This window comes from Rana temporaria, chromosome 3 (genome assembly GCF_905171775.1).
Source record: "Rana temporaria chromosome 3, aRanTem1.1, whole genome shotgun sequence".
Taxonomy (NCBI): domain Eukaryota; kingdom Metazoa; phylum Chordata; class Amphibia; order Anura; family Ranidae; genus Rana; species Rana temporaria.
In genome coordinates this window covers 204,537,314-204,554,139 of record NC_053491.1, presented here as the reverse complement: position 1 = coordinate 204,554,139, position 16,826 = coordinate 204,537,314, and the positions used below count along the sequence as shown (strand labels likewise).

The 16,826-nt window shown below is 41.9% G+C and overlaps 1 protein-coding gene across 2 annotated transcripts in view; it reads right to left on the bottom strand.

Annotated features, from left to right (window-relative positions):
- The window catches only part of LOC120932057 (solute carrier family 23 member 1-like), a 210,628-nt gene that overhangs the window by 46,542 nt on the left and 147,260 nt on the right, over positions 1-16,826 (bottom strand). For both annotated transcript variants that reach the window (XM_040344158.1, XM_040344157.1), the window contains exon 8: positions 1,393-1,646. In XM_040344158.1, coding sequence (XP_040200092.1) covers positions 1,393-1,646 — 254 coding nt within the window. The remainder of the gene's footprint in view (positions 1-1,392; positions 1,647-16,826) is intronic.

The window sequence follows — 16,826 nt, the reverse complement described above, 5'->3', positions numbered from 1 at the left end:
CACTTGTGTCCCATAGCCAAACAGGAAGTGAAAGGAAATCCCTGCAAATTAAGGGAATTTATTGGGGACCACCAAGTCACGAGAACTAGTGTCCCCATAGGAAGCTTTTCCCTCTATTACTTTTCTGGGGACAACCCACAATTTGTGACTTTCTTTTACTTTCACTTTCAATGATAATGATAAACAGGACAAATAGAGAAGGGTAATCTCCCTAAAGCCCCGTACACGCGACCGGTTTTCCTGCCAGGAAAACTGCGAGGAGAGCTTTTGGCCGGGAAACCCGGCCGTGTGTATGCTTCCTTGCAGTTTTCCCAACAGGAAAACTGCTGGAAATCCCAGCGGGATAATACAGAACCTGCTTTCTATTTTTAAACCCAGCAGTTTTCCTATGGGGAAACACTGCGAAGGAGCATACACACGGCCGGGATTCCCGGCCAAAGCTCTCCCCACAGTTTTCCCGATGGTAAACCCGGCCGTGTGTACACGGGGAAACTTACCGAGCAGGTTTTTGGGTTACCTGTCGGGATTCCCGGCAGACTTTATACTGCCGGGAATCCCGGTCATGTGTACAGGGCTTAACAGAGGTACAGAAAGCAATACAAACTAACATGTGTTCTAATCTATCTCCCCTCTATCCTAAACTTTAAAAAAAAGATTCCCCTTAATTAAACTTTAAGAATTAAAATCAATGTAAAAAGTCACTAGATCTGCACACATTGTAAAATTCAGTGCTAATTAAGGAATTTCAATATGAGATTTTGTCATAATATAGTCCATCCGGAGTGTGGGAAGCTGGCAGTTACTTGCTTAGGATGTGCCAACTTGCATGGATGTTATTGCATGGATGGGCAAGCTAGCCTTACATGTTATCTTAAAGCCACCCTCTTCAGCAGCATATTCTCACCTTTCCTTTAAAGCCCTGGTAGCAAAGTGAAGAAAGTCATTAGAGAGTAATTATTAAAAAAGGCTAAGTATTCTTTCATTTCCATGTCACAGAACAAGCACAATCGCCAAACACCAGCCCTGACACATGAGATGAAGGGGAGTCAGTCACATGCTCCTCCATACCTGGAAGTATGGGTATTTCATTTGCTTCTGTGGATTGAATTGTGTGGTGGAGGAGCAAAAGAAAGTGCTACTGGGAAGGAAAGCATTAAAACACAGTTTTTCTTTGATGCTGGGATTTAGGACAAAGGCATGTTTCTTTTCCATTTAAAACATAAAAAATAAAAAAAATAAAAGGCCGTAGATTTGAACATAGCCAGGTGGGTGACATGACAGCAGAGGGGATTATTTTCTTATCTGCCAAAACAGCCAATTCAAAACGCTGAGCTGTATTATCTTTTACAAAATAAATAGTGTAAATACTGTACTTTCAAAATGTTAATTCACCTTTGTTATCCCCAAAGCTGCAATATTCTGGCTGTACGAGGTAGTTCCATTTCCAGTTCCCCAAATGCCTGCCAAAATGCATCCAATCCCTTCCATCCCTATTCCTCGATTTAAAGCATGTATTGGTGGGATTGGAGCTCCTGATAATCTTGAACACGTGTAATAATCACCAACTGACTCAACAGTGGAGGCCAGAACTCCTGATATCATCCCTAGCACAGCGGAAAGGCTGATTGTTGGACATCCCCATTGACCTACGAAGTAAATAAATGAGTATAAGTCATTAACATTATAAAACGATTTCTAAAACGAACATTTGTAAAAATGTACCCACTGGCATTTTGAAATTATTGACCCATGTTAGTGAAGGGTTCATACAATACTATTTGTATCCCAAAGTAATTAAACTACATTTTTATAACCACCACATTTTGTTCAGGCCCAGTATTACTTCAGTGTAGTTGGATTTGGTGAAAGTTATCCTGTTCATTTCAGATACATACACCCCATAAAACAATTCCCAAAAATCTGTCACTTTGGATGCTTACTGGGTTTAAGGGAAGAGCTGAATGTGACACCACACATCGTGCTCTAGGAAGTTTGCTTGTAGGAAAAAATAGTTTTGGGAAAAACCTAAAACCGTTCTTTAACCACATCCTAGTTTACTCCCGGGATATTGAACTAAAATCCACAGAGGTCAGAAAAGCATGTTTGATTACTAATAGCACCCTTCGCGCATCAGCAAATACAACTTGTTGCTGCTAGCGGGCCAACTGCATGTTGCTGCAGCACCATGCGGCTCAGCGTGCCACAAACTAAAATAGGGTTATGGAATTATTTTTTCTGCATTTCTGCATGTAAGGCAGCCCATTGAAATTAATGGGCTGCCTACATGCACAACATAACCTCAGATCATTTAGATAAAAATCCCATTAACACATTAGTATTCTTAGTACCCCCTGCACATCACCCCCTCCCCCCCTTCATAGGATCCTGCCCCTTTAAAATTCCTGTCCTTAGCCCCCCTTTATATCACCCCTTCTTCTTCACATTCCTGTCCTGGCTCCCCTCCATATCCCCCCTGTATTCCTTTTACATTCCTCAGCCCTCTTTCATACACTTTACATTCCTGTCCTCCCCTCCCCCCCCTTTTATATCACGCACCTCCTCCTTCAGACTCCTGCCGGCTTCCTCCCCATCACCTCTTCCTTGTCTTACCTTACACAGGGCTGAGAGCGGCATACACAGCAGGTCTGGAGCTGACGTTAGAAGGCAGGAGAGTTCTGAATGGAGCACCAGAGTTGCACAACTTTTCCTGTTAATCAGCTTGTGATTGGTTGCTAGGACTGCCAAGCAACCAATTACCCGCTGCTTAACTTAAAAAGTTAACTTGGCAGCTTTGCCTACATCCAGAACTGTCTTGCCTCCCGATGGCAGGCTGTGGGCATGTCAGCAGTGGCGATGTCTCAGGGAGAGAGCGACTCCTAAATGGCAAGACTGCACCACTCCAGGTGGGACAGTGGCTTGGTCTGGACGTGGAGTGTTATCCGCCATTTAGTGATGCCCTGTTTACTCTGTTAGGCTTCATACACACTTGATCTCAAAGACACGTTTTTTATTTTTTTTTCCTGCCTATAAACAACCCTCCATGTTAACCTATGTGTCCATGTACATATAGACATTTACAGGAGTTTAGAGACTGAGGCATTTAGAAGCAGGGAAAAAAAACACTTGCACGTTCTGAAGAGGAGTGTTTGTGATGAAAAACATGTGCATTTATGGTCATTTGCACATTACAGTAATATATTCTAATGACCAGAATAAACGTAATATTCTGGGCAAAATAATGTGATAATTCCAAACGCTCGAACACGCATAAAACACGCATGCAAAAACATGGCTTTAGTGTTTTTTTTTTTTTTGCTACTTTTCTCCTGCAAAGGCTTCAAGAAATACTGGGTGCATGTTCTCTTATGTAAAATATATGCATAACACAAATAAACAACTGTCGGTAGTTTTAACTAGAAAATGAGTAGTTGCATTTCCAATAGGGTTGCTAATTCATGATGATAACTCTTGGATGGGCACCCTACTACGGAATGATAGTTGTATTTTAGTGTCCAGAAATATTTTCAGCATACAATTTTATTCTCCATTATAGCATTTTTTTTTTTTTAAAGGGTAAAACTTAATGAAATACCACATTTTTAATTTTTTAATTACATTCAGAGGTACAAAGGAAATTCCATATTAGAGTGTAAGAATGTTCTTTCATTCCTGCTATTCAAAAGAAAAAGAATGTACTGTTTCTAATCAGATGCAGCAGTCTAAGGCCTTGTACTCACGACCGGATCTGTGCGCTGGAAACTGTCTGCCCGACAGTTTCCGGCGTACAAGGCTGATTTGTGTTTTGTTCCGCTGGCGTGTACACACCAGCGGACCAAATTCCCGTCGTACCGGAACGCGTGCACGTAAACTACGTACGACGTCACTATAAAGGGGAAGACCAAAGTTAATGGCGCCGCCCTCTGTTCCTCTTTTGCTAGTTACGTGTTTGCTCGTGTTAGTGAAGGTTTGGTTAGAGCTGATTCGCGCTTCTCGGTCTCCAGGCTTTGACAGCGTGTATTCACGGGTTCAGTGCGTGTGCTTGCGGTAACGTAGTTGTCATTCGGCTATAGGCAAGCAGGTTGTTTCTGCTTTAGCAGTTGCATCCTGTGCGCTCGTATCTGTTTGTCACGCGTTTGTCGCAGGTAGTGCTGGATTTGCGAGTGCTTTCTGTTTCAGTGTGTTCTTGACTGACCAGCCGGCCGGTTTGAAGCCATGATGGAGCAGCAGCGTCAATTTTCGCGAGTTGGTGCTGTTTATGGGATGGCTGCTGGATATGTTCATTTGTCCAGTACTTTGGCCAGAAACAGGGGGCGGAGGCGTTTCTGGACCAAGAATTGGTTGCGCCAGCGTGACCAGTTCTCACATATGCCTCTGCTTAGGGAACTCCAGGAGAATAATCCTAATGACTTTAGGAATTTTCTCCGCATGACGGACCCCGTATTCAACCGTCTGCTGGATCTTCTGTCCCCCTATATCACGAGGCAGGACACTGTGATGCGCCAAGCCATCACGGCCGAGCAGAGGCTTATTGCCACGTTGCGGTACCTGGCGACTGGGAGGAGCCTGCAGGACCTCAAGTTCTCGACAGGCATCTCTCCGCAGGCGCTTGGGGTCATCATACCGGACACGTGTGCTGCCATCATCAAAGTTATGCATGAGGAGTATATTAAGGTAAGTTTCCTGGCTCTAATAATGTGGCCAACTAACTTTATTTTTATTTTCCCAGATATGCTGTGTGTTTAACTAACGTTACCTTTTCTCCCTATGCATGTTGATATCAGCTTTACATGTTTTATTCTTGGCCTACCTGCATATTTGTCCCTTACCCAATATTAACCTGTCCAGCATGCTATCCTAGGGACAAACCCACCTTGCCATTTTTTCAAACAGGACTTTTTGGTTTTTGTGTCCCCCCCCCCCCCCCCCCCTTCAAACTTTTATTGTCCCCAACAGAGGGCTGTGGAGTCTCTTAATGAAGTGGCCCTATATATTTCATTTCCCAAATTCTCCATGCACATTTTTCTAATGCAATTTTAATACTGTGAACTGTCACAAGGATGCTTGTAGGATGTATTTGTTACAAAGTACTAAATCTCTAATTTTGTTTGTCCCCACAGCTACCCTCCACACCACAGGAATGGCAGTCTGTGGCTTCCCAATTTGCCCAGCGGTGTGATTTTCCAAACTGCGGTGGAGCAATAGATGGGAAACACGTCCGCATTGTGCCCCCACCCCGCTCGGGGTCCTACTATTATAATTACAAGGGTTATCATAGTATTGTGTTGATGGCGGTGGTGTCGGCACAGTATGAGTTTCTATATGTGGACGTGGGGAAGAACGGCCGGATGTCTGATGGGGGAGTGTTCGCACGGACTGATTTCTATGATCGTCTCCAAGCTGGTGGTCTGGCATTGCCACCAGATGAAGATAATGTGGAAGGACTTCCGTTTGTGTTCCTAGCGGACGAGGCTTTCGGGCTTGGTCCTCACCTCATGCGGCCTTTTCCCCAGAGGACCCTCACCTCAGAGAGGAGTGTGTTTAATTTTCGGTTGGCCAGGGCTCGGAGGGTAGTCGAGAATGCCTTTGGGATACTCACCAACCGGTTCCGCCTGTTCAGGACATCGATACATCTGGCGGAATATAAATTGGACACCGTTGTATTTGCCTGCTGCATTTTGCACAACTTTTTACGCAGGCACTCCCAGACGTACCTACCCGACATCGGTTCTGAGGCAAGACTACCCTCAGATCCCCTTCCCGGGCTGGACACTGGTCGCGCTGGCTTGGCCCCCCAATCAGCTCGTGAGGTACGCGACAAATATGTTGAGTACTTCATGGGTCGGGGGGCCATTGCTATGCCAGATCATATTTCTTTCTAATTCGGCCCCCAAAGAAAGGAATATTCTAAAAAATAATAAATAATTAGACCATTGGACTTTATACAGTTGTTTGTCATTAATGCTTTTTCTCTTTTTCTGTCTTCCTGGTTCTCTAACTAACTTCTTCAATTGTAATGCATAATTGATTTCTCCACTTTTAGTAACTAACCACATTTTGCACAGTATTCACTCATCTACAAACAGGGTATTGAGTCTAGAAATAAGAAGCAACTCCATTTGTAAATGTTGAGGTCAAGTTTTTTTAATTTTTGCTTGTTCATGACCCCAAAAATAATTTTATATTTTTTTCATTACTCCCTGCTTTTGTACTTAGGAGTCTTCAAAAAATTTTTAAACTTTTTTTTTTTTTTCAGGTAATTCAACCAAAAATATTATGCAGATTATACATTTATTAACAAGTTCACTTTTTTTTTACTCAAATATAGTTAGATTTATTGTTTACATATATATATATATATAGATTATATTTGGTGGGGTGTTTACCGCCTTAAATTTTTTTTTGGCCATATTTTTTAGGCACAAAAAACAATAATTTTTTAACCATTTTTTTTGTTTTTGGTGTGTTTTTCTAAAAGAAAATTTTTAGGTGAGAATTTGGAGTCAAATCTCTACTTCACTAAATTCAGTGATTAGAGAGATTTATAATTCTATATATATATTTTTAAAAATTTTTGGCGTTGTTTATTCTTTATGGTCTAAACTTTATAGTATCCCAAAATGTTCAACATGGTCAAAAAGTAACAAAATCCAATTCCAAAAATATAAAAACTCACAACAGCAGTCAGTCATGGTGTGCTTTCACACTGGAACACGCCAAAATTGGAAGATACACACATTCAGTGCAAACTCGCCAAATGTCATTGGTTCAACAGACAAATGGCCACATGTGCTATCTGACATCATGGGTGATCAATGTCTGTGTTTTGTGGGAGCAAACCCTTCCTCTCAACTACTTGAGGATGGAGGAGGGGGTTGGACCCACAAAGCACAGACATTAGATATTCTGTGATGGCAGATAGCACATGTTGGCACACTGTGTGTGTATCTTCAAATTTTGGCGTATTCATTATTCAAACTGTAAAAATGTTTGTGGGGGCGGGGGATGGGCGGGGGGTGTTTCAGTCTTTGACACGGCCCATCATGTCAATAATGTTCTTAAAATTAGATTCGATGACCATCATTCTTTGCCGCATATTGTCCATTTCCGTGCTGCATTCCAAAAGGACATTTGTTACATTCTGTTCCATGAGAAACATCCTTTCACGCATATTGTGCATTTCAGTGCTGCACTCCATTACCTGCTGAATAATTATAGCAGCACTTGCACGTGAAAATATTGGCACACCATCCTCCTCCCCTAAAACAAAAAAAAAAAATGGCATTTACAATATTATTTTTCAATGAGGCCTATCTACATATGTTTTTTTGAATCAAGCTAGGGTGACACTGACCTGATGGGCTTCTCCTTTCCACCTCTTCGACATCTTCTATCACTCCTCCTTCTTCCACCACCTCCCCATCATCTTCAATCACTCCTCCTTCTTCCACCACTTCCCCATCATCTTGGACTCCTCCTTCATCCATCAATCCACCTTCTTTCAATTCGCCAAATTGTTCTTCCGCCACTTGCCCTTCATCTGCTATGACTTCTAAGTCCAAAATTACTTCTTCCTCCTCTCTTCCTTCCTCCTTTCTTCCTTCCTCCTCTCCTTCCACATCCTCCTCTCCTTCCACATCCTCCTCTCCTTCCACATCCTCTTCTCCTTCCACATTCTCCTCTCCTTCCACATCCTCCTCTCCTTCCACATCCTCCTCTCCTTCCACATCCTCCTCTCCTTCCACATCCTCTTCTCCTTCCACATCCTCCTCCTCCTCCACATGTTGAGATGGCAGATTTTGGCCTTGTCTGGCCCTCTCTGCCTCCTCCAAATGCTGGCGACTTCTTTCCCCTGAAATAAACCAAAAAAAATGTAGACTCATCAGCACACAGATATTGGAGAGCATAAATCGCACACATTGCTTAGAAGATGCTTTCATTTAGTTACTTTTATCTTTCACCAAACCTACATTTTGCAATTACTTCTATATGGCAAGCTCTGATCCTGCCCCTTTTTAGCAAAGTGACACACATGGATGTCCCCCCTAAACTGTATTTCTGGGAGACCCTACCAAAACCCATTTTTGATTTGGGGAGACACAGGTGCTCTGCATTGCAGATGTGAAAACATCTGCTTTATTACCACTGTTTTTAGAATGAATCCTGTTTGCCTTTCCCATTCTCATACTTTTTTTTTCTAGAACTAGCTTTTACACAATGTTTACAAACAAAGTTTTTGGCCAGTGAGCCATGTCCAGGTGTGTTGTTCCTGGAATAACCGAGCCTTTCTGATAAACTATGTGATGTTACGTTGTTTACTAAGAACACTGTTTGTAAATATGTAGTTATTTATGTTCTAAAAAATAAATAACAACATGTCTTTAAAATTACAAGCAGGCCAAGGAGGCAGATGGTGAAATATACATGGCAACACATTATTGCAGACAATCACCACCCCCCCCCCCCCCCCCCAACCCCAATATATATTTACTTACTTTTACGCAGAATTTTAAGTATTTTCTTCATCTGATGTGGCTCCCTCAATTTTAAGTCTGACCATCGTTTCCTCAGCTGTTCCTTGGACCTGGTGATCCCAAACATCCTCTGCATTCTCCTCGCCACCTTGTCCATAATATGTGCCTTTCGGCGGTTAGGGGTCTTGTATGGCCCTAATTCACCATCATAGTCCTTTTTTCGCATGATGTAAACTAACTCCACCATTTCCTGGAACCGCATATTAGTGGCTTTATATCTTCTTTTCCTTGATCGGGACGTCCCTGCCTCTGTCCCTTCACTTGTGGCATGAGAGCATCGTGCCCGCTCGTGTGACATCGCCATCTTTCCTTTCCCACAGAGATTATGGGCGTGGAAAAGATGAATTCTTACGCCATGGGCGGAGAAGAGGGCGGCGTTTAATACATACGCGGAGTGTAGAGAATGCAAACAACGTGTTTACGTCCGTTACGCGGAGAATCTTCGAGCGCATCCAGAACATACACAGTTAACGCCATATTTCCTAAACTCATTGATTAGGGGCCTCGCAAAGGTGACGAGGGCGGGGTTTCATAAATACGCGGAGTGTTTAAAAGGTTTACGCCGTGATTACGCATCTTACGCGGTAATTAGGCGAGCGTGAGAAACGAGGAGCGAGAGACAGGAAGGTAAGGAAATTAAAAATGTGATCAGCAGAGGCCTTGAAAATGTAGACACATGGGATGGGGGTTTGGGCTGTTGGTTGCACCCTTTTTAAGCTATTCTGTCTATGGGGTACCACAATGTTATTTTGGTATCCAAATGCTTTTGGACACCTCACAAAATAGAGATGTGAACAATGCTGTACCTCATTGACAAGTTTTTGAATGGTGTATTCAGATCAGGCAAAGTATTGTTCAAGTGTTGGTTGTACAGAGGTCATTAGGAAGTGTCTTTTATGTCATCCATTGTCAGGGGTATGAGATTTACACATGAAAGAGTGCCTAGATGAAAACTGTCATTTGTAAGCATTGTTTAATTTAATATATTTAAAATATTTACTGCAATGTGAACAATGGCTCTGCATCTAGCAAATCAATGTTTGGTACAAGCAATGCGGCCGAGCTGCCAATCATTGTTTAAACAAGAGAGACTGTGTTTGGAATTAGATATAGGTAATAAATTTGAAGACACATATTAGATCAAGGTCAACGCTGATCCTTTGGAATATTTATTTTTCTGTGGTTTATGTTTTTGTAATCTAGACTCAAAAAGAAATATAATTTTGCAAAAATTGCAATGGACCTCCTACAAAGCAAGGAATCTATAGAGGCCTTACTTCAAAAATACCAGGACACGCCCATCCTGTGGAATTCAAAACACTCGTTATATTGCAATAAAGAGGTACGAGCGGCAGCACTAGAAGAGCTAGCAAATTATATGCAAACTTGGGTGCCAGGATGCACTGCCAACATGGTGAAGGATAAACTTGCCAACCTCAGAAGCACATACAGGAGAGCATACAAAGCTAATAAAATCAAAAAATCGGGAGCAGCAGCAAGACAAGCAAAGGAACCCAAACTGTGGTATTATAAACAGATGGCTTTTTTGCGGGACGAAATGGAAGGCAGGAAAACGATGTCCAGTCTTTCTTCCAACCTTTCCTCCATGCTACCTTCCAGCGGACATTCCCCAGATGACCACAGCCCTGCAGAGTCGGAGGAAGAGGGCCTGGCTGACAGAGATGCAGATCTGCCACCCTTCGATGAGGAGGTATAGTAGTTTCCTCTATATTTATGGCGTAAATAATTCTTGGTGGATTAATGATTAGATATTGTAAAAAAAAAACCAAGCTGGAAAAAAGCAAACAAAAAGGTGTACAGACAAATAGGTGTCAGGGATGACAACTGCAGGGGTCAGAAGTAGAGTGTATTCAAGTAATAATGAACAGAAAATACTGAACGAAAAACATGAAAATGAGTGTGGTTTTATTTAGCGAAATTGTAAAAAAAATCTTTTTTTTTCCACACAGGAAGAAGAGATCAGCCAGGAGGTGGCAGATCCTCAGGTGTCTGTCAGCCAGGAGGAGGCCGGGGTCAGTGGCAGCCAGGAGGAGGCCGGGGTCAGTGGCAGCCAGGAGGAGGCCGGGGTCAGTGGCAGCCAGGAGGAGGCCGGGGTCAGTGGCAGCCAGGAGGAGGCTGGGCCCAGTGGCCTGCAGCAGGTCCACCCGGCCAGGAGAACCACCACCAGCCAGTCTTCTCCCCCCCAGGTGAGGCCATCAGGCCGAAGGAGGCAGTTGAGGCCTGTGGAGGAGGCAAGCCTCCGCATGATCCAGGAGGCAAGCGCCATCATGAGGGCCCCCCTCAACCCCACAGAGGCCTTCAGTGCCTCATTGGCCCATGATTTAAATGAAGGGGAGGAGGACCAGAGAAGACTGGCAAAGGCCCTGATGAACCAGGTCCTTTGGTGGATGCAGAGGGGCCTGCTGACCCCAGACACTGGGCTATGTGACCCGGCCCGGCTTGCGGAACACCATCCTCCTGCTGCCACATCAACCCCACCTGCAAGACCCCGTGTTCGATCCGCTGGAAGGCTGCCTGGAGGGAAGGCTGGAAAGAGGAGGAAACGTTGATTTTCTGCCTTCCATTTCCTTCCACATAAAGGACATCTTGTTTGTACTACCACAGTTTGGGTTCCTTTGTTTGTGTGCTGCTGCTTCATATTTTTGTGTTTGGCTCCTGAGGCTTGGAAGTTTATCCTTCACCATGTTGGAAATGCAAGTTTGCATATAGTTTGCTATCTATTCTAGTGCTGCTGTTCTTTTTATTTTTTGTGATGACATTTGCCTGAATAAAAGGCCTTTTGCTTTCATTTGAAAACATGTCTATTGTTTGATATACTGTGGGGATTATTAGGCAGCAAACCTTTAATAAATATACAATGGGTAATTTACAAAGGACACACTCCTTGGGGGGGGGGGGGACATTTGGTGTGCCAACATGGTTTAATATTCTCTAATGAAACACCAAAAAAAAAAAAAAAATTTAAAAAAACATGTAAAAAAAAAAAAGTTTAAATGGTGACATAACTAGAAACAAAAAAAGAAATTAAAAAAATGCACATTCCTTTACAAAAATGACTACTCTAAATTATGGAGGACCACCAACCAAAACACACGTCTGGCATAGAAAACATTATTAAAGGATTACATCACAAGCAAGAAATGTGACATTTCAGTATGGGACAACTCTATTGAAATTGCATCAGCAAGAGAACGGGGTTATTCTAGCAAGAGAAGAATTAATAAAACGAGGCTTTAAAATGTGGTTTAGTGCGCCTTTTTAAGACATTGTTCTCTTGCTAGAATAAAAGGTTTCTAATGACGAATGTGCCATATCCCAAAGAAACGCGAGTTTTACCTGAACGAGCGCTCCCGTCTCCTCATTTGGACTGAGCATGCGCGGGGTTTTTGTACGCTGCTTTTGTGTACAGACGACCGAACATGTCTGACGGACACGATTCCAGCAGACTGTTTTAAAGCAAGACCAGGAAACAGTTGTTCGTTGGAAAACGGTCTGGCCGACGATTGTTTGCTGGAATTCTGTACGTTACTGCCTACACACGAACGAACATGTCCGCTGAAACTGGTCCGCGGACCAGTTTCAGCAGACATGTTTGGTCGTGAGTACGAGGCCTAAGAAGAACTAGAAATGTGTCTTTCTCTTGGTCATTAATCCTCATGTAGAAGCTGAGGAAACTATTTCATAACCTCTTACTGATTTCCAGCTGTGGATCTGAAGTAACCACATAAGAGCTGCCATTTTCTTTTTTCTACACGTGTCTTATGAGGTCTGGGTCCAAAGGTGTTTTTTTTTTCAATTATTAGGCTGCATCACTGGTGAAATATTTTGTTAGAGGCTAAGTTCACCTTTTCACTATGGGGCCGTTAGGTTAAAAAACACTGAAAGTTTGCAAAGTTTTTCTTGGTTTGAGTGCCATTCCTGCAGGCCATGATCAGTACCCATAAAGCCTGTCTGAAAAATGTCCACTGTAGAGTTCAGCCACATCCCCTTTAGATGCAAGGACACACTATACATTAGGTGCCCACCCTCAACCTCACAGGAGTGTGTGCTCTTCTGGTTGAAAACTCTTATGCCGCGTACACACGATCGGACATTCCGACAACAAAACCGTGAATTTTTTCCCGATGGATGGTTGGTTTAAACTTGTCTTGCATACAAACGGTCACACAAATGTTGTCGGAAATTCTGAACGTCATATAGACCTATCAGTCTGAATGGTAATGAGGCGATCGGAGAAGTTGTGAGTGTGCTCGCTGCGCATTGGAATCAAGCTCTACTTTATACTACACGCTTTCCCTGATCCTCTGTAACGGAGGATCACGGTCATTTGGTAAGAAGTGATTTCTTCTAAATTGGTGGTGGATTCAGCACATTTTTCTATCAGCGTTTGGAGATGCCATTACACACATAGATGGACTATTGATTAAGATCTGCACTGGTGGATGTCACCAGTGAAACATGGACTTTTTATTATTTTTTGAACACTGAAGGACTTTGTATATGTGTTTGTTTTATATGTTTTTTCATATGTTTCTCATATGTTTTTTTAATGAACTTTGTTGATTTATGATTCACATATTTCGTTCAACACTGGTGGATTTTATTGATCAATTTATGATCTCACACTTTTGATTTATAGGTTAAGCGCAATTCTATTTTTTATTTTTTTTATCTTACTGTGCTAGTGTTATACAGGAGAATTGCTGCTTCCGACAAAAATTTGGGAATATTTTTGTATTTTTTGTATATTTTATTTAAAGTTTCATAGCGCAGTTTCTTTCCCTTTTTACTTTCAGTAATTTGTCCACCTGTTACCTGCTTGAGTACAGTTTTTGAAAATAGAGTAAATTACCTTAAAAAGAATATATAATAATTATTTGTATATTACTTACTTATGGTAATTAACCCCTTGCCACCCAGGTCAATTCTGACACTTCTCTCCTACATGTAAAAATCATAATTTTTTGGGTAGAAAATTACTCAGAACCCCCAAACATTATATATATATTGTATTAGCAGACACATTTGGGAATAAAATAGTGATCATTGCAAGTTTTTTTTCATGTTACACGGTATTTGCGCAGCAATTTTTCAAACGCATTTTTTTGGAAAGAAACCGTTTCATGAAAAAAAAAAAACACTAAAGTTAGCCCGATTTTTTGTATACTATGAACGATGATGTTACACCGAGTAAATAGATACCTAACATGTCACACTTAAGAATTGTGCACAGTTGTGGAATGGTGCCAAACTTCAGTACTTAAAAATCTCTATAGGCGACGCTTTAAAATTATTTACAGGTCACATGTTTAGAGTTACAGCGGAGGTCTAGTACTAGAATCATTGTTCTCGCTCTACCGTTTGTGGCATATGTAACCTGTGTGTATCTGGCTCTGATACTAGCCAATGCCTCAACAGCCACTGACCTCACCGCACATCCCTGATTTGCATGCATACATTTTGGACTATGATAAAAGGGTAATTTGCTGATTCACTGGATTTTCTAACAAGCATTGACTTTTCTATTGTCAACTCCAAGTCCTCTCTGTCCAGATGTGCAGTTGTAAAATAAATAAGTTTGAAGAATATTGAGTGTATATGAGCCAGGAAAGCTAAAAAAAAATGAACCATAAAGAAAATAAAACTTCTTAAAGTTTCTCATTTTGATCATTTTGCTTTCATGTTCCTGTTCCAGGGGAAAACCTGATCCCCAGAATCCCTAGATATGAGATGGTCATATGATATGTTTATGATATAACTGAGTGATTGAAAGATGGCTCGCCAAATAAGTTATTTGCAAATGGACACCACAAAGGACCGTGACATTTGTATGAACGTTCAGTTTCTCAGTGCTGAACTTTGCAGCTCATAATACTTATCTCGATATGAAGATGGATCATGTCATGTGTGCTACATTACCAAAAGCCAAGTGACATTTCATTAAAACATCACATGCCCAGCATATCCTGTAAAGAACATTTCTTTTCATGTACTTCTGGAGAGTACATCCAGTATTGACTATTTTGCATTACACAAGCACATTGTCACATAAATCCTGTTGTGTCCAGCAAAGTACAGTATGTGTTTATAGAACAATTGTATCACAATACTGTATATCTGCAGTTATAACATTTATGACATGGTGCATCCTATGCATTTACCATTTATCACATGGTAAAATCAATATACAATACAGTATTCCAGAGCTACATACAGTATATATATATATATATATATATATATATATATATATATATATATATATATATATATATATATATATATATATATATACAGTAATAAAAAAAAATGTTTGCAGATATCCATGTCAAGTGAATTGCTGACAACTTTTTCTTGAACCTAGTTTGCATGCCTCAAGTTGCTTATATCTCTTTCAAGGCCAGTAAATAACTAACTACAAATAACAAGCTTTGGTTGACAAACTGAAATACGCTGGAGGTTACAGTAGAACTATAGACAAAACTTTGTTTTACATTTTGGATAGAGTAAGGGATGGTTACAACCCCTATCAGTTTATTTTTTGCCATCTGTGTCCCATTGATGGAGATATACCTTCACTTTCTGTCCCATAGCCAAAACAGGAAGTAATAATCCCTGCAAATTAAGGGGATTCCTTGGAGACCCCCAAGTCACCAGAACTAGTGTCCTCATTGGAAATTTTCCCCTCTATTAAATTTCTGGGGGCAACCATATACGGCGCTGTATAGTGCCGACTCTTAGCTTGGGTATTTCCGGAAATCTGGTGATGCGCGTTGTGCGACAGGTCACCTGTTTCACAAGCCGTCAATCATCGAACGGAAGGATAGGAAGTCCCAGTCCCGCAGTCATCGGAACCCTGAGGCTGGGATAGGAACACCCAGTCCCGGAGACATCAGAACGCGGAAGCCCTGGACAAAATCAGGATATAAAGGTAAGTGCACAGAAAAAAAAAAAACATGCCGTAATGAAATTTCCATACTATGCTGGCTCTAGTGTAAAAAAAAACGTTTTTCGGGTGAACCTCCACTTTAAGTACTGATAATACTTACCGAGTGGGCTAGCTAGATTCTTCCATAACCATCTAAATCCATGGCTGTTTAGAAATAGGTACCTTCCTCCATATTCCCATAGCCCAATAGCATGGACATTTTGGAGTAAGGCCGCGTACACACGATAGGATCGCCAGAGGAGAACGGTCTGAAGGACCGTTTTCATCAGTCCAAACCGATCGTGTGTAGGCCCCATAGGTTCTTTAACCTTCGGTCAAAAAATCGAGAACTTGCTTTAAAATTGAACCGATGGACGCCTAACTGATAGATCAAAACCGATCGTTAGTAAGCATTGGTTAAAAACCCGCGCATGCTCAAAATCAAGTCGACGCATGCTTGGAAGCATTAAACTTCATTTTTTTCAGCACGTCGTTGTGTTTTACGTCATCACGTTCTGACACGTTCGGTTTTTTAACCGATGGTGTGTAGGCGCGACGGACCATCAGTCAGGTTCATCGGTTAACCGATGACAACGGTCCTTCAGGTCGTTCTCATCGGATGGACCGATCGTGTGTACGCGGCCTTAGACCTACCATATTAATCTACTGGCTATGCGAACAATCCCTTAGCAAAGTCCAATGCTTTGCTAAATCACTAGGCTACCAGAGTCTACCAATATAACTTTAGATTTTTACACAATGTATTCACAGCCCCCAAACAGGCAATAGCTAGAACCTAGATTTGGCCCTTAGTATATTAAAAATTAAAACCTAGATTGATGCAAACAATGGTTTTCAAGAAACTGTTTGGCAAATAGCTTTTTTCTAACTTACCTGCCTAATATAGCTCAATTCTTAATTTCCACGTATCACACTACATACAGCCGCTGTATGAGCAGCCTTATATAGTGTGGGGCCTGGACTTAGCCCCCTGAGCAATGATTGGCCAAAGGCACCCTGCCTTTGGCCAATCATGGCTCACACAGCAGATCACGCTGTGATTGGAGAAAGCATGCAGGCCAGGTGCATGCTTTGGCCAATCAGCAGCCGTCAATGCACTGCAACCTTGCACTCAAATTTGCCGCAAACGCCCCATATGTTCAGTTCTTCAACGGACAAAGATCACCCGATGTTCAAGTTAGACATCAGAACCATCTCTACTTAGAATGAACAACTCTGTCAGTCTAAACCAGGGGTCTCCAAACTGTGGCCCAGGAGCCATATGTGGCCCTTTGCTTGCTTTTATCAGGCCCTTGGGGCACTTTTTTATCCACTGATACCAACAA